Source organism: Mirounga leonina, unplaced genomic scaffold, assembly GCF_011800145.1.
Source record: "Mirounga leonina isolate KUSES-001 unplaced genomic scaffold, KU_Mleo_1.0 Mir_97, whole genome shotgun sequence".
NCBI lineage: Eukaryota > Metazoa > Chordata > Mammalia > Carnivora > Phocidae > Mirounga > Mirounga leonina.
In genome coordinates, this window is record NW_023270889.1 from 3744855 (window position 1) to 3765853 (window position 20999).

The 20999-nt window shown below is 42.5% G+C and overlaps 1 protein-coding gene across 2 annotated transcripts in view; it reads left to right on the top strand.

The window, feature by feature from the left end:
• The window catches only part of LOC118006540 (pikachurin), a 175785-nt gene that overhangs the window by 53835 nt on the left and 100951 nt on the right, over positions 1 to 20999 (top strand). For both annotated transcript variants that reach the window (XM_034999242.1, XM_034999243.1), the window contains exons 2-4: positions 10207 to 10316; positions 11403 to 11486; positions 13731 to 13757. In XM_034999242.1, coding sequence (XP_034855133.1) covers positions 10207 to 10316; positions 11403 to 11486; positions 13731 to 13757 — 221 coding nt within the window. The remainder of the gene's footprint in view (positions 1 to 10206; positions 10317 to 11402; positions 11487 to 13730; positions 13758 to 20999) is intronic.

A 20999-nucleotide genomic window follows, 5' to 3' on the forward strand; every position in this document is an offset into this window, starting at 1 on the left:
TCGCTGTCAGTTGACAATGCTGTAGGCATTGTTCATGGCAGCGATAGCCTCCTTCCCGGGCGCCTTCCTTTTACTGTGATGATTGACTTACGATACGGGAATGATATTCTGCAGATACATTACCTTTGGTTGTTAAGAGCTAATAGGTCTGCTTCATTAATTGCAAACTATTTTTAGCCTTACCATTAAATGGAGAGACAGAGTGCATGTATGAGACGACAAAGCCTGCCTTACCCCAACCAATACAAGCCTCATGAAGCAGGGCTTTGTGGATTTCCTTTAGTTACAAAGGAGCTTATAGACTATTTGGGTATCACTGGTTTTTCCGCTACTGACCTTTTCTGTTCCAGATCCAATCCAACCTACCACAGTGTGTTTGGTCAAATCTCATTGTTAATGACTGTATTAACAGTCCATCCACGTAATATACCACTATTGACCTATCACCCTGTTTCTAAATATCTAGATTGTTTCTATTTTTTTCTGTATCACAAGTGATCACAGGCAGAACATCTTCATGTGAGCAGCCTTCTCTCCTTTTAAGATTCTTTTCCTCACAACAGACTGTAACCACACTTCCAGAGAGCCCAAGGAGAGGAACGTATTTATGGCTCCGGATACTCTCGCACGTTGCCAAATTGCCTTCCAAAATGCCTGTGCTCATTTACACTGTCGTAAGTAATTTTTTGAGAGAAGCACCTTCATGTACTCTTGTCAGCATTAGTTATTATCACTTAAGCATTTTGGCTAATTTAATAGGTGAAAATGACATCTCAGTTTTTAAAAAAACTGTTTATTTGATAACTAGCAATTTGAATATTTTGCCACATGTGTTTACCAGCTATACTTTCTCTTTTGTGAGTTGTCTCTTCGTATTTTATTTCTTAGGGTCTGAATATGTTTTTTATCAATATGTATGAGTTTTATAATAAAGATAGCCCTTGGCCTGTCATTTTGCTGCAGTGATTTATCCTTCGATCTGTTGTTTTGATTTTCTTCTGCGATTTTTGAAGAGCACAGTGAAAGTTTTATGATGCAGAATTCATCACTTTTCTTTTGATTTATTTTCTTTACCTTTCTTAAGGTTAAAAAGGTTTCTCCTCAAGAACCAAAATCCAATTCTCTTCTATAATTTGATTTCCCATCTTTAACCATTTGATTCACCTGGAATATTTTTGGTATTTGGCCCAAATGTCTGACCTGGCCACCTCTTGCTCACCAGCTGCAGGTGACCACACCTCCTTCATCATCAACAGTAAAAGCCATCTTTGTGTTCCCAAATGAGTGAACGGCATACACTCCCCTCCCAAGGCAGAATCCTTGGAGCTCTCCTCACTCTCTCCTCTCCTTCACTCCCCACATTCACTCAACTACAACGCCCTAGTGGTTCTATTATATGGTTCTTCCTCCTGCTTTTTTGGGGAAGAGTATATACTGCTTGGAACACTTTTCCACCCCACTTTGCCTCATCCTTACTAGTCTGGCAGGTGGAGTCAGGTGTGTCCTTGCTTTGTGCCACAGAAGTGCCCCATATTGCCCTTTATGTTTGTTGCACCCACTTCTAATGTCCTGCTAACTTGTTTGTGGTCCTCTGTCTCTTGCATCATTAATGTAGCCTCACTGACTAACCCAGGGCCCGATACATATAGGAGCTCAATACATATTTTTTAGGTATGTGAAAGAGCTAATAAATGAGTGAATGCACCAGTAAAATAGAAGTCATACCTAACTGTGTCCCAGCAGGGCTTGATTAGAATATTTTCTTGCAGAATATGAAAATAAAGGGGATAGCATATTGGAATTCATGCTTTTTATTGTATAAAGATGTCATGGATACTGTAGCTTGGCTTGTTCAACATCCATTTATCCTCCTTCTAGGTGCCATGACTGTCATGCAAATGTTGGAAAAATTAAAATGACATGTTTCAGACTGCCTTGCAGCCAGTATTCTGGATGTCAATTAGGTCCCAGCAGTGAGCTGCATTCTTGGGACAAGTGGAAGGCAGGCGTGGGATGAAGGCCACTTTCCTGCTGCTATTTCTCCTGCTAAGCAAGGCCATCGAAACATAAAAACTCATCCTTCCAAGGTTCACCATCACTTTGTGGGTGTCTGAAGGCAGTCCCAGTCTCATGGCAGGATCAAGTGTGACGGCAGAGACTTCTTGGTTTTGAGTCACCACTAAAGCTAGTCTCTTTCTCTCTCTCATCTATACATTTACCCATCTATAAAATAGAATGAATGGCGAGTCATGAATTCCATTCCACGGGCCTTCTCACCAATTCTGTAGCCACACTTCTGCTTAAAATGCTTAGTGTTTTCTGTTTTCCGTTTTCTGTACTGAACCATGGCAGATACACGAGGACACAAGGAGTGGTGTCACCCTTGTTGACCCAAGTAGCCCGCCTTGGTCAGTTGTCACTTTTCCCAAAGTAATTGGAGAAAGTTCTATTCGTAGGACTTAGAATAAAGTTGTGCTTACTGGTTATTCTATGGTTCTGTGAGGGTCTGATAGATCATTTCCACTATCTTTCCCCCTACTTCCCGGTCTCCTTTGAGATTTTGTTCGCATAAACCTCTTAAACCAGCAAAAAGCTACCAGTAGTGGGTAATTATACAGCTAGACCTAAAAATAAGAATACGCAGAGAAAATATAAGTGAATGATTAAGATATTTAACATAGGAAGAGTTTTTTTTAAATCAATAAGAAAAAAATTAACAACCCAATTAAAAATGCACAAAACACACGAACGGAGGAAGAAAAATAGCCAAGGAAGATATTAAAATATTAAGCTTTTTCTTATCAAATTACTTGGGTGCCTGGATGTCTCAGTCGGTTGAGTGATTCTTGGTTTTGGCTCAGGTCGTGATCTTAGGGTGGGGAGATTGAGCCCCGTGTCAGGCTCCGCACTCAGTGTAGAGTCTGTTTGAGATTCTCTCCTTCTCCCTTTGCCCCTTCCATTCGTGCTCTCTCTCTCTCTCTATTTCTCTCTAAAATAAATAAGTAAATCTTAAGAAAAATTAGCAAAGACTTTTAAGTAATACTCAGATCTGGTAAAGATGTATTACTTCTACTGGGCATTCTCCTAACACCTCCTTAAGCTTCTAAATTGTTTAATTTTCTAGTTTTTAGTTTGGTTATATTTATAATATCCATTCTCTAGAATCAATAGTTCTCAACTGGAAGCAATTTTGCCCCAGGAGCCATTTAGCAATGTCTGGAGCTTATTTTTGGTTTTCACAACTATGGTTGGGGGGTGCTATGGGCATCTAGTGCGTTGTGACCAGGGATGATATCCAACATCCTACAATGCATGGGAGAGCTCTCACAAAAACCCACATAGCCCAAAAGTCAACAGTGTTGATATTGAGAAATTCTGTCTTAGATATAAGAATTTTGCTTTAAGAATTTTTTCAAATGATAAATGTATTTAAAGATTCATTTATTCAGTCCTTTTTGGAGAACAATAAGTCAGTAGCTCTTGAAACTTAAAATGCATATACCCATAATTTTTAGAATTTTAATTCCAGTATAATTAACATACAGTGTATATTAGTTTCAGTTGAACAGTTTAGTGATTCAAAAATTCTATACATTTCTCGGTGCTCACCATGGTAATTGTACCTCCTCTCTGGTAACCACCAGCTTGTTCACTATATTTAAGATTCTGTTTTTTTGTTTGTCTCTTTTTTTCTTTGTTCATTTATTTTCTTAAATGCCACATATGAGTGAAATCATATGGATTTGTCTTTCTCTGACTGACTTATTTCACTTAGCATTATAGCCTCCTACCTGTGTTGTTGCAATTGGAAAGATTTCGTTATTTTTATGGCTGAGTAATATTTGTCTGTGTGTGTGTGTGTGTGTGTATACATACCACATCTTCTTATCCACTCATCTATTGATGGACACTTGGGTTGCTTCCATAATTTGGCTATTGTAAATAATGCTGCAATAATGTTTATATAGGGGTGTATATAGCTTTTTGAATTAGTGTCTTCATATTTTTTTGGGTAAATACCCAGTAGTGGAATTACTGGATCATATGATAATTGTATTTTTAATATTTTGAGGAATGTCCACTGCAGAATGTTTTCCACAGTGGCTGCACCACCAGATTGCATTCCCACCAACAGAGCACAAGGATTGCTTTCTCTCCATATCCTCACCAACACTTGTTGCTTCTTGTATGTATGATTTTAGCCATCCTGAGTGTGAGATGATATCTCATTGTAGTTTTGATTTGCATTTCCCTGATGATGAGTAATGTTGAGCATCTTTTCATGTGTCTGTTGGCCACCTGGATGTCTTCTTTGGAGAAATGTCTGTTCATGTCTTCTGCCTGTTTTTAAATTGGATAAATTGTGTTGTATAGTTCTTTATATATTTTGGATATATAAAGATATATATATATATATATTTATCAGATATGTCATTTGCAATATCTTTTCCCTTTCAGCAGGTTGCCTTTTAGTTTTATTGATTGTTTCCTTTGTTGTACAGTAGCTTTTTATTTTGATGTAGTCCCAATAGTTTATTTTTGCTTTTGTTTCCCTTGCCTCAGGAGATAGAAAAATGTTACAATGGCCAATGTCAGAGAAATTACTGCTTGTGCTCTTTTGTAGGATTTTTATGGTTTCAGGTCTCATATTAGGGTTCTTAATCCATTTTGAGTTTATTTTTGTGTATGGTGCAAGAAAGTGGATCAGTTTTATTCTTTTGCATGTAGCTGTCCAGTTTTGTTGAAGAGCCTGTCTTTTTCCCATTGCCTATTCTTGCCTCCTTTGTTGAAGACTAGTTGACCATATGATTTGAGTTTATTTCTGGGATTCTATTCTATTCTATTCTATTCTATTCTATTCTATTCTATTCTATTCTATTCTCTTCTACCCTGTTCATCTATGTGTCTAGTATTATATCTTAAAATCTGGGATTGTAATACCTCCAATTTGTTCTTCTTTTTCAAGATTACTTTGGCTATTCAGAGTCTTTGTGGTTCCATACAAATTTTAGGATTATTTGTTCTAGCTCTGTGAAAAATGCTTTGGTATTTTGAATGAGATTGCATTAAATCTGTAGACTGAGGGACGCCTGGGTGGCTCAGTCAGTTAAGCGTCTGCCTTCAGCTCAGGGTCCTGGGATTGAGTCCTGCATTGGGCTCCTTCCTGGGCAGGGAGCCTGCTGCTCCCCCTGCTTGTGCTCTTTCTCTTGACAAATAAATAAACAAAATCTTGGAAAAAATATCTATAGATTGCTTTGGGTAGTATGGACATTTTAATAATATTTGTTCTCCTAATCCATGAACATGGAAGATCTTTCCATTTGTTTGTGTTGTCTTCAATTTTTTTTTTTAAAGATTTCTTATTTATTTATTTGAGAGAGAGAGAATGAGAGAGAGCACATGAGAGGGGGGAGGGTCAGAGGGAGAAGCAGACTCCCTGCTGAGCAGGGAGCCCGATGCGGGACTCGATCCCGGGACTCCAGGATCATGACCTGAGCCGAAGGCAGTCGCTCAACCAACTGAGCCACCCAGGCGCTCATGTGTCGTCTTCAATTTTTTGCATCAAAGCTTTCTAGTTTTCAGAGTACAGGTCTTTCACCTCCTTGGTTAAGTTTATTCCCAGGTATTTTATTATTTCTGGTGCAATTGTAAATGGGGTCGTTTTCTTAATTTCTCTTTCTGCTACTTCATTATTCATGTATGGAAATGTAATGGATTTCTGTGTATTGATTTTGTATCCTGCAACCTTACTGAATTCAGTTATTAGTTCTAGCAGTTTTTTGGTGGAGTCTTTAGGGTTTCCTATATATAGTATCATGCATGTCATCTGTAAACAGTGAAAGTTCTACTTCTTCCTTACCAATTTGGATGACTTTTATTTCTTTTTCTCGCCTGATTGCTGTGGCTAGGACTTCTAGTACTATGTTGAATTAAAGTGGTGAGAGTGACCATTCTTGTTTTGTTCCTGATCTTAGGCGGAAAGCTCTCAGTTTTTCGCCTTTGAGTATGATGTCAGTTGTGAGTTTTTCATAGATGGCCTTTATTATGTTGCAGTATGTTCCCTCTAGACCTAACTTTGTTGAGAGTTTTTATCATTAATGGATGTAGTACTTTGTCAAATGCTTTTTCTGCAACTATTTTTTTATTATTATTTTTAAAGATTTTATTTATTTATTTGACAGAGAGAGACACAGGGAGAGAGGGAACACAAGCAGGGGGATTGGGGGAGGGAGAAGCAGGCTCCCCGCGGAGCAGGGAGCCCGATGCAGGACTCCATCCCAGGACCCTGGGATCATGACCTGAGCTGAAGGCAGATGCTTAACGACTGAGCCACCAAGGCGCCCCTTTTTCTGCAACTATTGAAATAATCATATGGTTTTTATCCTTTCTCTTGTTGATGTGATATATTATGTTGATTGATTTGTGAATATCAAACTACCCTTGCATCCCAGGAATAAATCCCTCTTGATCATGGTGAGTGAATTTTTATTGTATTGTTGGATTTGGTTCACTAATATTTTGTTGAAGATTTTTGTTTCTATGTTCATCAGAGATATTGGCCTATAGTTCTCTTTTTTTTTTATAGTGTCTTTATCTTGTTTTGGTATCAAGGTAATGCTGGCTTCATAGAATGAATTTGGAAGCTTTCTTTCCTCTTCTATTCTTTGGAATAGTTTGAGAAAAATGTGTTTTTAACTCTAATTTAATTATTTGGTAAAATTCACCTGTGAAGCTGTCTGGTCCTGGACTTCTGTTTCTTGGGAATTTTTTTGATTACTGATTCAATTTTGTTGCTGGTAACCATCTGTTCAAAGTTTGCATTTCTTCATGATTCAGTTTTGGGAGGTTATATGTTTCTAGGAATTTATCTATTCTAGGTTGGCAATTTGTTGACATATAATTTTTAAATAAAATTCTCTTATAATCTTATGTATTTCTGTGGTGTCAGTTGTTATTTCTCTTCTTTTTGTTTGAATCCTCCATCTCTCTTTATCTCTCTTTCTCTCTTTTCTTTTTTTTCTGATGGGTCTGGCTAAAGGTTTATCAGTTTTGTTGATCTTTTCAAAGGACCAGTTCCTGGTTTCATTGATCTGTTCTATTGGTTTTGTTTTGTTTTAGTTTCTATTTTATTTATTTCTGTTTTAATCTTTATTATTTCCTTCCTTCTGTTGGTTTTGAGTTTTGCTTTTCTTTTTCTAGCTCCTTTGGGTGTGAGATTAGGTTGTTTATTTGAGATTTTTCTTGCTTCTTGAGGTAGGCCTGTATTGCTATAAACTTCCCTCTTAAAACAGCTTTTGCTGCATCTGAAAGATTTTGGACCATTGTGTTTTCATTTTCATTTGTCTCCATGTATTTTTTTATTTCCTCTTTGATTTCTTGGTTAGCCTGTTCATTGTTCAGTACCATGTTATTTAACTTCCATGTATTTGTGGTCTTTCATATTTTTTTCTTGTGGTTGATTTCTATTGTCAAGCTTTTGTGGTTGGAAAAGATAATGGTATGACTTCAGTCTTTCTGAATTTGTTGAGACTTGTTTCGTGGCCTAATGTGTAATCTATTCTGGAGATGTTCCAAGTACACTTGAAAAGAATGTGTATTTCACTGTTTTAGGATAGATATATCCATAATTTTTGATAGGTATTCATCTTAGAAATATTCGGACATGTGAACAAAAAGGCACATACACAAATGTTCTCCTCAGCATTATTTTTAACAGTGAAATTTTGGAAACAACCTGGATATCAATCAGTGGAGTAACAGTTAGTGTACATATGTGCTCTAAGTAGCAGAGTATTTGGCCTTCCCACCTCCCACTGCTCTTTCCCTAGGATCTGATTCTCCTCTAAGGAGCCTTCAGTACTATGGGATGAGATCAATAGAAGAACTATTCCCAAGACTCCCTTCGTCTGTCAGTTCCCAGTTTGGGAACCGGAAAAAACTGATCTTTCCTCTCTGACCCCTTGGTGGAGTCAAGGGGGAGTCACATTACATAATTGGCTAACCAGATGGGACTTCAGATCTTGAACCAAAGCGGAGCCAGAGAGTAGTTGAAGACCAAAGCCCTGAGTGACAGCAGTGGTGGCTGTGGCAGGTGTCTATGGGCAGGGAGGGGCGGCAGCTGCCCCCTAGACTGGCACTTCTTGCCAAGTGACAGACTGAGCCTCTACTACTTGGGCACCAGAAAGGCCTTGGTTTCTGTTATTAAAAACATGGATGGGAGGGCGCCTGGGTGGCTCAGATGGTTAAGCGTCTGCCTTCAGCTCAGGTCATGATCCCAGGGTCCTGGGATCGAGTCCCACATCGGGCTCTCTGCTCCTTGGGAGCCTGCTTCTCCCTCTGCCTTTCTCTCTCGCTCTGTCTCTCATGAGACATTAAAAAAAAAAAAAAAAAAAAAAAAAGGATGGGAGGCCCCAGCTGCAGTCTAATAAGTTGACACATTAGATCTCTGTGAATGGCAGACAAAGTAACCTAACTGATATACTAGAGAATTCTACACAGTTGTTAAAAAGAACGATCATCAGGCCATACTGGCAAGTGGGAAATCAAATGGAAGAACATTCATCCACTCAAGCTCTTTCATTTATTAGTCTCTGTGCTCTGAACTGGACATACCTAGTTCCTGCCCTCATGGAGCACTATTTATGAAGATTTTATTATTTATTTGAGAGACAGCATGCTAGAGAGCACAAGCAGGGAGAGCAGCAGAGGGAGATGGAGAATCAGGCTCCCCGCTGAGCAGGGAGCCCAATGCGGAACTCCATCCCAGGACCCTGGGGTCATGACCTGAGCTGAAGGGAAAAGCTTAACTGACTGAGCCACCCACGTGTCCCTCATGGAGCATTATTTAAAATCGCAAAATATTGGAAATAAATTAAGTGTCTTAACAATAGTGGAACGAGCAATAGTGTAAATTGTGGCATGTACATCCCAGTCGCCCCCCACCTGTCTGGTTTCAATGTCAGCAGTTTCAGTCACCCACCGTCAACTAGTCTGTAAGCAGATGATGCCTCTTCTGACTTCATTGGAAGGTCAGCGTAGCCTAACTCTCCATCACAGTGCCTCCATCATTCGCCTCATTTCACTGCATTGTGTAGGCATTTTATCATCCCATGTTATCACAAGAAGAAGGGCGAGTATGGTACAATAAGGTATTTTGAGAGAGACCACAGTCACATAACTTTTACTGCAGTAGCTTATTGTAATTATTCTATTTTATTATTAGTTATTGTTAACTTCTTGATGTGCCTAATTAATAAACTATCGTAGGTATATATTTATAGGAAAAAACATAGTATATATAGGGTTCAGTACTATCTGTGGTTTCAGGCATCCACTGGGGGTCTTGGAAAGTATCCTGCGCAGGTAAGGGGGAATTACTGTATATAGAAGAACTAACAGCCATTAAAAATAATTAATTTGATTGATAAATATATACTGTCAGTATATATACAAAGTGAAAATAAGATTAAAAATTATGACTATATATGCATACATATTTATTCTATATAATGAACACAATAAAGAAAAATGAAAGTTATACATACATATATAAATATATATGTACATATGGTATATGTATATAGCTATATATCTATATCTACATTTACATATAGATGTCTTACAAAAAGTTGCATTAACCAAAAGGAGGTAGTGTATTCAAATGTTGACAGGACTCATTTCTAAATTTTGGCAATCTGTGTATGTTATATTTATAAACATAAAATTTATTATTCATAACCATAAAATTATTTAAGTAAGGATACAGTAAAACATTTGAAGTTTTCTAACCCCATTTTACAACTAACCATATTTTTGAGATGTTCTGTAATAAGTGAACTGTGTAAACAGACATAGCTATGTAACATACCTATAAAACATATATATGTTACTAAGTAAAAAGAAAAAAAATTCATCATCTTCCTTTAATACATTCCAAGCTCCTAGAGTCAAGTCGGAAGTGCTTGGCCTCCCTTTGCTGGCCCCTGGGGTGTTAGAAGTTTCAGAAGGGACTGAGGGACATACGGTTGCCAGGTTGGGGGGGTTGGAGAGCAGAGTTCTGGGGAGTCAGCTGATAGAGGTGTGGCATGCCGGAGAGGTGTCTGATTTCTGCCCTGCGGCATCATCCTGCAGTAAGCTGTCCAGCGGTAAGTACACGCAAGGTGGACGCACGGAGCCTCTAACACAGTCTCTTTTGCTTTGGGGCAGACAAGGTGGAGCCTCCTCTCGATATCATGCTGTTCTCATTGAACTGCACAGCTTTCAGCATCCAGTGGAGAATGCCGAGGCATCCCAGGAGCCCCGTCATTGGCTATACTGTGAGTACCTGGGCACAGGGATTTCTGTCATGGGTGTCATTGGGGTAACTATACGCCCTGCCTACCCTTTCTCCTCCTATATAGGGCCTCCTTATACCAACTCTCCCCTATTAATCACTGCCCCAGTCTCCTTACATGAAACCAGAGCAAATGTTTCCCTTTTAAGGGTATTTGTAAGTGCCTGAAAGTCAGTTAGGATCTATGGAGTCCTTACTCTGCTCAGGGATGGGAAAATATAAACCAAGTAGAAGATATGCTTCCTGCTATTCAGCTGCCGACAGTCAAGTTCAGAGGTGAAAGCAGAAACATGGGAAGTAATAAGGAGTCACTGGGGAATGTTGTCAACAAGTACAAAATACTGTAAAATCTGAATTAAAGTAAAGACATGAACAGGCAAAGTGGGACAGGGAACAGAGAATGCATTCCTACCTATCAGAGGTTATAGACTGGACTGATTTCATTTCACCAACATGTTTTGTTTGGACAGGGCTTTTAAAAATGGGTCAACTTTTAGGAGTTTGGAGATTTCAGATAAATATTTGGAGTTCTGAAAGCTCTGGGAATATCCAGAGAGGTGGCCACCCTGGGCCCATATTCCTATGGGGCACCGAGCCCACTGGAGCTGGGCTGCCCACTTTAGATGGGACAGAAGCCCCCCCCACTCCCTATAACACCCAGATCTATAACTCCCTACTGCCTCCCTTTCACCAAACATAGGCCCTCCTCCTATTGTCTTCTTAAGGCAGAGAAATGTGTTTCTGAACTCATGTTACAGCAAAAGTGGGGTGATGGAAGATTACCTGAGAAAGTCATGGTTTGGGGGAGAATAGCAGGGCCTGGGTCCAGCCCCCTCCCTCCCACTTCAGTGACACACAGCTCCCTCCTGGACTCTGCAGGCTCATGAGTGTGCGAGCCCAGCCGGGGGCGCGGGGGAAGCTGATGTTCGTTGTAGAACCGGGGTCAGGGAGGCGAGGCAGCGCACCTCGGAAGCCCCTGCGGTTGTGAGTGGAGCTCGAACCCCAGGCCCTTGATCTGCTAGAGAAGTACTAGCACTGCTCTCACCGCGGCTGCCTGCCTCTTTTCCAGGTCTTCTACTCCGAGGTCGGCGTGGATAAATCCCTGCAGGAGCGGTCGCATCCTGTGCTGCTCAGCCAGGACTCTGCGGCCCCGGTGAGTAGCTCCATCGAGGCAGCCCCCTCAAAGCACACCTCTGGTTGGCGTTGCAGCGATATTCAGAAGGATTTCTAATTGCGTGCGTGCATGTGTGTGCGTAGCTGTGTATGTAATAATCATGTGTGTATAGTCCTCTGGAATTTACACACGTCTTTCATGCACATGCCCTCATCACACGCCTGGCCTCTGCATCTCCAGGACGGCAGGCGCGTGCAGAAAGGGTTCTGGGTAAGCACTTCCATCCTGGACTCAACCCACCCCATGCATCCTGTGAGAAAACAGCCACCTTACAGCTGTTCCCCCCCACCTTTTTTTTTTTTTTTTAAAGCATGATACGCTTTTAATCTCAGACTTTTGTACCAGCTGCCCTCATTTGCCCCAGAAGCCCTCAGCCCCAACCTCTATGGTTTACTTTATCCTCAAAGGGGAGATTGGCTTAGCCCACCTGGGAAGCCACTAGGTGAGGTTCCGTGTCACCTCAGCACTGGAACTTTCAACGAGCACCTGGACCCCACCAAGGAGCCAGCAGTGTCCTCGGCCACCAGCCTGCAGCACGGTCCAGAAAGCGAGGGCACAGTGCTGGTGACAGGTGTCTTGGAGTCTGGGCAGTGCCTCTGGAATCGAGATCCTGCCCTGAACACTGGCATCTCTGGGGAGGGCACTGCAGTGCAAAGGTGAAGCACGGGGCCAGGAGGGAAATAGGCACCCTGGGCTTCCAGACATCCTTCCTGCACTTACAGGTTGGCTAACTTTGGCCAGAGTCACCTCACCTGGCTAAGCCTTACCTTTCTCCCATGAAAGGGGTATAATAATTACGCTGTGGTGAGTTCCAAATAAAATGGCGTATGTAAAAGCCTTTGGTTTTTAAAACGTAAAGAAGCCAGATAGACGTTAGTGATCATTCCTGATGATCTTTGCCTTTATGTTAAATATATTCTGTCTGTTCATTACATCCCGGCATTAGAGTATGCTATCAAATTATACCTTGCCCAATTTCAGCACACTTTCATAGTTGCTGCCATACGCCCAGCATAGGATAACACAGAGTCCCTATTCTCGGGCAGCTTTCAGTCTTACTGGGAAAAGCCCATTCTCGCTGATAAACAATTGGAAGGCAACGTAAGATCAGATGTCATGAACAGGCTGCTTAACAGACTCAAGTTTCACAAGTGGTCCACCTAGGGGCTGAGAATTGAAGCAGGGGCAGTTTCTGGGAGGGCAGAGGGGAGGGAGGAGCACTGAAATCAAAAGGAATGGTGTGAGGGCGCCTGGGTGGCTCAGTTGGTTAAGCGACTGCCTTCGGCTCGGGTCATGATCCTGGAGTCCCGGGATCGAGTCCCGCATCGGGCTCCCTGCTCGGCGGGGAGTCTGCTTCTCCCTCGGACCCTCCTCCCTCTCATGCTCTCTGTCTCTCATTCTCTCTCTCTCAAATAAATAAATAAAATCTTTAAAAAAAAAAAAAAAAGGAATGGTGTGAACCAAGAGGACAAGCCATGCCTGTGTGTGTGCATGCCTGTGTGCTTGTGTGTTCCAGTGGGGAGGTGGGGGGAGGTGCAGAATATCCAGAATGGAGAGAGGAAATCATGCGGGAGTCAGGAGGAGGGGAGGGGTCCGGTGGAACAGAGTGGGTTCTGGACTTGAGTTCAGCGTGCGGTATTACAACAAGCCAACCTTACTGGACCTCAGTTCCCTCGTGGACAGAACAGGGGTCCAAATAGTATCTATGTCACAGGGAGCATATCTGGGGTTTCCAAACTGTGTGCCAGGGTTCTCTGGGGCTGTGCAGCAAACTCACAGGGGTGCTGCGGAAGGTTGCAGCTTTTCAAGAGAAAGAGCGACATCTGTGTGAACTACCACCACCGGGTTGTTTGGGTATAACTGTGGATAAACAGAACGCTTACTTAGGCATTTCTTTGGCCTTAGAGGTGCTGTAAAAATGTTCCTGAGACAGCAAAGGTGCCGTGAGCAGAGCAAGTTTGGGAACCTCCAGGCTGTGTCGTATCAGCCTATAGCATAAGGACGCTGCGATCACTAAATGGGGTCATGGCCGTGGAGCCCTCGGCCCCACAGCTGGCTGAACGAGAACTGAGCGAGCAGTCAACAGAATTCAGATGGAAGCTGTGTGTTTGCTGCCCATGGCTCTCTGTAGAAGCGGGGCTACTCTATGGGTTTATTTGCAACCTGTAGGTTTTCCTTTCCTTTCATGTTGTTTTGTTTTGTTTTGTTTTTTCTCCTCTGCAGGAACAGTCTGATCATCGGGTGATTTTTGTAAGTATGCTTCAGAAAAGTTAAACCCTTGCCCCAACCCAGGATTCAGGGGGTCTCTTTTCATCAAAATGTTGATTTTCCCACATCTCGCTCATACTGATTAAGGCCCCAGGGAGAGTGCTTAGTTCCGGTGTAAGCAGGGACTGGGGAGCATACCAGGTGAATTTTTAATCATTTAGAAAGAAGTCGCTTTTATTCTCCTCTGTGCTGCTTCATCTCACATGGCAGAGTAAGGTTAAGAGGAACATTTTTAAAGGTTGAAGTAATTTAAGCTCTGTTCCAAAACTAGGTGAAAAAGACTGAAAAGGAGAGAAGATATTTAAATGAGTGAGCACTGCTGGGGCGGGGGGGTTCCCCTCCCCTACTTTCCTTCTCCTTTCCTCACTTCCTCTAAGGATTTCAGTCCTTCCCAGTAAGCCAGGACCAGGTTACCTCAAACTGCTTGACTTGCTGGATTGAATGCCAAACAGAAGATCGGGTTGTATCCTTTGATGATCTGCCTGTATGGAGGCTTCTAATTCGGTTAACATTTGACACTTACCTTTTTCTTAGAAGAACAACCTGCAAGTTTCAACCTGGAAAATAAGTAGTAAAACAAAGCAGGGCAGTTTGGTCATTTTTTTAGAGTTGGAAATAGAAGTGAGTGTTTAAACTGGTGGGCTCCATGCTTTCTGATCATTCGTATCATCAGTAAAAAATATTTGAAAGTATTTATGTGTGTGTGTGTAATTATGAATTATACACATGCTACTCTACTAGTATATTACGTACATTAGAAAGTTCCACAGAATCTTCAAGGAGGAGATAAGACAGAAATAGAAAGTTCTTTTCTTCTGGCATCTCAGAAGATTGTCTTGCTCACCTAGGAGGATGATGTACCATCATCCTGCTTTGGAGTCCACTGATCTGGCTGACCCAGAACAGTGATGGCACTTGGGTCTTATCCAAGGTTAGAGAGAGAAGACATAGGCAGGAATCATGAGACTTGCATGGAGTCTCAGCTCTGTCATCACAGCAAGGGTGGGCAAGGTTACTGAACCCCTTTGAATCTCTCTTTGACAGTAAAATGAAGGGGTGACCCAGTAATGGTTTCCAGCTGGGGGTTCCTTTGTTCTCTCTGCAGCATATGGACAGAAGTGTGGACGTTTTTGTAGACAAGCTTCAGGGATGATTTTTCCCTGCAGTACACAGGACAGACCCATACAAGGAAGATTTGTACAGCCCCAAAGTCAATGCTGCCCTTCCTGTGAAACTCTGGAAGATACTTTCTAGCTTCTTGTGACCACGCAGGGAGTAGAATCTCCCCAACTCCCCCCTCCACTCTGGCCTGCATAGCCTTCCTCAGGGCCATTGAAAGAAGGATGTTTGGAAGATAACACTTTTCTGTTTCTCTGGTGCCTTCCATGTAATGATGCTAGATATTCACAACTAAGGCCCAGCCTCCACTTGTAGAGTCAACTGTGAAGTTGAATCCAAGGTTATTAACTATCAACAAGGTCATTGTAGAGCAACTGCAGAATTTTGGTGTTGCAACTTTGGCCCAGAGAAGTGAAGTGGCATCTCCAAGATCGCAAAGCTATTTGGCAGCAGAACCTGGGTCTCCTGGTTCCTGCTCCAGTGCTCTCCTGTTTCATGCTTTCTCTCAGCTCTGCTCACTGGATGCCCTTACAGTATAGTAGCTCCCTGTCTGGATTAGCAAACAAGACAACCTCTAGCTTCATTTCTGGAAACAAATGACCTGGGTTTCAAGCAGGAGGAGAAAAAGGGGGTGAAGGTGGAATCTGAAATCAGGGTCAGAGATTTAAGTTCAGAGTCATTCTACATGACTTTATCATTGTAAAGAGGTATTCAGTTAAGAGCAGTCCCATCTTTTTAGGGGCTCCTTGTACATAGCTATCCAGATTATTTTTGTACATTGGGTCATTAAGATAAAAGTCTAACAGTCCAAAATGCCAAGATAATAGTGATTCTAACAAAATGCATTCATGTTTCCTTCAGGATTATAACCTGTCTGGTTACAACCAGTTTTGGTGGCTTTTGTCTGTCAGAGACCCGGAATCCTTCTCTCTCTTTGCTCTGCCAATTCTTCTGGTCCTCCTTCCCATGGCCCAAATTGGCTCACTGGCACATCCACATTCTAGCCAATAGATGAGGAAAAGAGGGAAGGGAACACAGCCCTTCCTACTAAGGGATACCCAGAAGTTGCCCTCAGCATTTTAACTCAAATTCTATTGGACAGACTTTAGTCATATGGCCGCAGCTGGATGCAAGGAATGCTGGGAAATGTAGTCTTTGAGTGGTGATGGCCCAACTAATATACAGGGGTTCTATTATAAGAAAGGAGAGAATGGATATGAGGAGATGATCCATCATCCCTGTCACAGACTTTGTGAATGGAGGAAATGGGACTGGTACAGTAGATGTGGAAAAGGTAGCTGGACATCTGAAAAAGAAGGTGCTAGCCTGAAAATTTGATATGCTGTGTTTGAGAGTTGAGCAATTGGAAGCATATTAGGTTATGGTGTGTCTTATGAGGGAAACCAGACCCATTGTTGTCATTACTTATGTGGTTGAGCTTTCTTCCTGGACTCAGTGAACTAACTAGCCTTGCTTTTCTCTGATCACATGACAACCACTAGGGGTATTGGGAAGACAATGGGGGCAGCTTTTGGGGTTTTGCATTTTAGAAAAGGCTAGACAAACACAAAGCAGGGTTATTTTGCAGCAAAGCATCCAGCTTTGCCCCCTCATCCCCCAAAAAAGGTGTGGGAAGGGCCCCATGAAGACTGCTGAATTCACTCTGGACTGTACTCCAAGAAAGCAATTTCTCTCACTGTTTCCCACTCTCTTGTGTAGAAATAAAAGCTAAGAGAGATAAGCATTTTGACTTGTTCTCAAACTTCCACCAGGCAACAAAATAAAACGCTTAGTTTTTTAATTTCAAGGAGAGCATATACAGTATCTTATGTAGCTTGATGCAAGTAATTATAAAACACTTAAAGATGGAAATAGAAAGATTTGTGAAATTGTGTGGTATTTTAATAAAGAATCCAAGGGTTATCCCTAGTCACAATATAATGAGAGATTCCATTTGGGAGGATTGATGTCAGAGGAAGATGTGATGGTTAAATCATTGAGTCCAGCTACTCTTTCCATGGCCCCAGCTACCCAGTGCCCTTGACCCTCCCTCCCTTATTGCCACCTAACTAGCTGGTCAAAACAGGAAGACTGGGAATAGTTGGCTTCTGGGAGGGCCACTTTCTACCTGTTTACCTATCAGAATACACCTGGGCTCAAGGTAGTGCTAATTTTCCATATCTAATAAGGAGTTTGCTTTTTAACCTACATAAGCAACTTTGGCAAGTCTAATGTCTCTTGGCTTTCAGTGATAACTTTTTTCTTTTAATGGCCCACAAGTACCAGTCCTTTTCAGGTTTTCAGTGATAACTTTTAAATTTTCAGTACATAAACTTCCATGTTTATAAATAAAATAATAATCTGGTCTTCAGTGTTTATGATAAGTATTTTTTATTGATTTAAATATTATTTAATATTTTTTGTACATGTATTATCGAATTAGAACTTGGGCCTTGGAGTCAAACAAAACAGAGTTCAAATCCCCATTTTGCCACTTAATAAATTTATGTTCTTGAGCAAATCATTAACTTTTCAGGGATTCTATTTTCTCCTCTGTAAATGAAAGTAAGAGTGAGATCTACCTTATAGGACTGAAGAAAGAATTAAATCAGGCTATGTGTTCCTGGAACAGAGAAAACACACAATACGTGGTAATAGTAGCTGTATTTGGTATTGGCTCAGAGCTAATACCTATAATAATCTATAACCATTCAGCTCCTCCCATACACCATCCAGCATAAGGACTTCCAAGGGGAAGAGATCCTAAAGCAAAAGTCTGTGAGGGCATTGGTTTGAAAGTGTATCTGTTCTCCTGGGAAGAGCCTGGGCATGACTGATGAGAGAGAAGTGAGAAGCTTTATATCCACCTGCTACCTCTAGTCTCTTAATCTCCAACTTAACATGGAACCAGGGGACAGATAGTGGAACTGGGATGCGCAGATGCAGGGAGTTAGGACCGGAAGGGGGCTTGGAGTGAGGTCCATATGTTCAGCCAAGACCCCTCATGCAGCTGCATAGAGGATGGAGTGGGGCAGAGAGGAGAGGAGGGGTTATTGGAGACAGACACCCTCAGGGAGGCTGTAGAAATGGCCTAGGTAAGGATTCAGAGGAAGTGGAGGAAGGGAGCAGGTCTGAAAGGCATGTGGAGGTGGCTGGAGGGAGGTGGGTAAGAGAAAGTCAGCCTGTCTCTGGAGTTGCCAACTCCAGGGACAGGGGTACTGATGCTGTTAATCAAGATGGAGGGGTGAGTCGTAGAAGCTGGTTCTTGATGAGGTAATCTGCTTATATTGGACACCCACCTTGATTTGATTTCTTTCTTTCACTCATTCACTTTCCTTCCTTCATTTATTCATTCATCAAAAAAAGCATTGCTTAAGCATTTGCTACCTGTCTCTCCTAAGCTTTAGGTTGCCAGAGGAATAAGAACTTGCTCCTGCCCTCAAGTGGGTGGGGAGAAGGTGACAAATAAACAGATACTTACAATCTAAGGTGAGTGGTGCTAAGATGGAGGTACACCAGAGACGCCAGGGAAGCACAGAGGAGGGGCGCCTAACCAGACTGGAGGCTGGGGGTCAGAGAAATGAGGTAATGTCTCAGCTGAACTGAGTCATGAAGGATGAGCAGGGGTGAGCCAGGCAAGAGTGGGGAGAAGGGCATTTCACGTAGAAGCAGCAGCAGGTTCAAAGGCCCAGAGGCAAGGAATTGAATGGCATAAATTTGAGCCCTGCCAAGTTCTTAGGTATGACTGGAATGTAGCAAGGAAAGGAGGTGACATGAGATGATGCTGGAAGGATAAACAGGGGGACACAACTACGCCATTCTAAGGGGATTTTAAAATGGGAAGTGCCGTGCTCAGATTTGAGGTGTGGGAAGATAACTCTAGCAGGTGGAGTCTACACTGGTGGTGTAGGCAGCATGGGTGACAGGGAGAGTCAGAACCCATTGTCATAACTATGAGGACTTGGACTTAAGTCTATGAGGATGAGATGACCTAAACAGATTCAAGTGATGTGAACGAGTCCCGGTGACAGTATTTGTAACTGGCTGAATGGTGGTTAGAGAGGAGACGTGAACACAGAGAGGAAAGTGTTCAAGAATTTGTGGTGTGGGTAATGAGAGAGCGAACTCAAGAGGAGAAGCAATTTCTTATTTTGTTTTTGGTAGCAGGAAGAGAAATGATTAGTTGAGCTTTGGTTATGTTGAACCTTAGTGGCTTGGTAGTTGTTGGGTAGAGATGTTCTAGAGGCAGTTGCAAACCCACGTCTGGACATCAAGAGGTGGGTCAGAGCTGAGAGGCAGATTTGGGAGGGGTCAAGTGAAGGTGGTGCTCAAAGCTAAGGAAGTAGTAGATGAGCTTACCCAGGCAAGACGACAGAGTGAGAGGGCAAGATGACAAGGGATGACTCCCTGGGAAAAACCAACACCTATGGGGCAAGCAGAGAATGGGGAGTGGGTGGAGGATATTGAGAAGAAGCAATGAGAGAAGTAGAAGGAGACCAAGGAGGAGCAGAGTCATGGCTCCCAAGGGAACTAAGAAATTTCAGAAGCAAGTCTAGGTAACAGTATTGAAAGGTACAATAAGTCAAGTATGGAGAATCATCCCCATTGGATTTATTACAAGATTGTGTGGTGACCTTGCTTGGTAAGAACATCTCAGTAGGTTTGTAGTGCAGAGAGGCATGGTGAGGGACGAATAAGAGGTGAGGAAGGGGCACCTGGGGGGGCTCAGTCGGTTAAGCATTTGTCTTCAGCTCAGGTCAGGATCCCAGGGTCCTGGGATCGAGCCCCGCATCAGGCTCCTGCCTCAGCAGGGAGCCTGCTTCTCCCTCTGCCGCTCCCCCTGCTTCTGCTCTCTCTGTCAAATAAAAAACAGAAACAAAAGAGTCTCTTATAGTTTGTTTCCCTCTCTCTTTAGAAAAAAAAAAAAAGAGGTGAGGAAGTGGAGGCAGCTCCTTTAAGAAAGTTGCCCCCGTGGAGAGGAGGTGGGCGCATGTATGCTGGGGAATAGTTGGCCATTCTTGAGGTGGGAGAGACTTGAGCGCACTGAGTACTCACATAAGGACCGGGTAGGTAGGGGAGGGGATGGAGTCACAGGAGAAGGTGGGCTACAGATGGAATGCAGAACGCAGTGGGCGAGCCGAGCCTTGGCCCTGGGGTTCATACACCTGGCTGCCCATTAGCCTCAGCCCAGAGCTTTATACTGACACCCGGGGCCCTGCCTTCCACGGATTCTGATTTAAGTAATCTGGAGTGGAGTCCAGGCATTGGTATTTTTTTTAGAGATTCTAATGTGCACTCAGGGTTAAGGACTCCTGTAGTAAGTATTTGATAACTCTTGGTTGAGTCCTTTTAAAAAGTTTTGTTGATCAGCGGGTGAATTCTCCTTAGCAACGGTGGATATTTGATCATCTGCAGAGAAGGTTTTGAAGAAGTACAAGACAGGATCCCTGCTCTCAAGGGGCTTACAGTCCCATAGGAGAAGTAGTAATACATACTTTGTAATATATAAAAGTACTAAATTAGTGGCACAACCTTGGTAGGGTAAGATCAGGTCTCGGTGGTCAGGAGTCCTGGGGAAGGTTTGGGCCTCGGAGGAGTAGTGGAAACTAGGTAAGCAGGGAAGAGGAGGGGCCTCACCAAGACAGTAATCGTGACAACCCATTTCTTGAGTTCTTTACACACATTATCCCAAATATTACAGCTATGCAAGATAGTTCTATATCATCTCCATTTTACAGAGGAAGAAACCGAGACTCAGGGGATTTAATTTCAAGGCCACAGCTAGCAATAAGTGGCAGAATCAGGATTCAAGCCTATGACTAATTGATTCCAAAGCCTGTGTCCTTTCCACTGTAGTGTGCTGGGACCAGTGGGAGCCAGACCCCCACTTACTAGTTAGCACTGTATAGCCCCAGGGGCATACTGCTTTTCACAAAGCCTGAAGTGGAGCAAGTCTTCTTCAGCTGGGGCCTTCTGGTCAGCAATACTGTGCAGGTGAAGCTCATATACATCCTTCATCAATTTGGGGTCCCTAGACCAGCAGCAATACTTGGAAACTCTTAGAAATGCAAAATCTCGGGCCCCTTCCCAAATATACTGAATCAG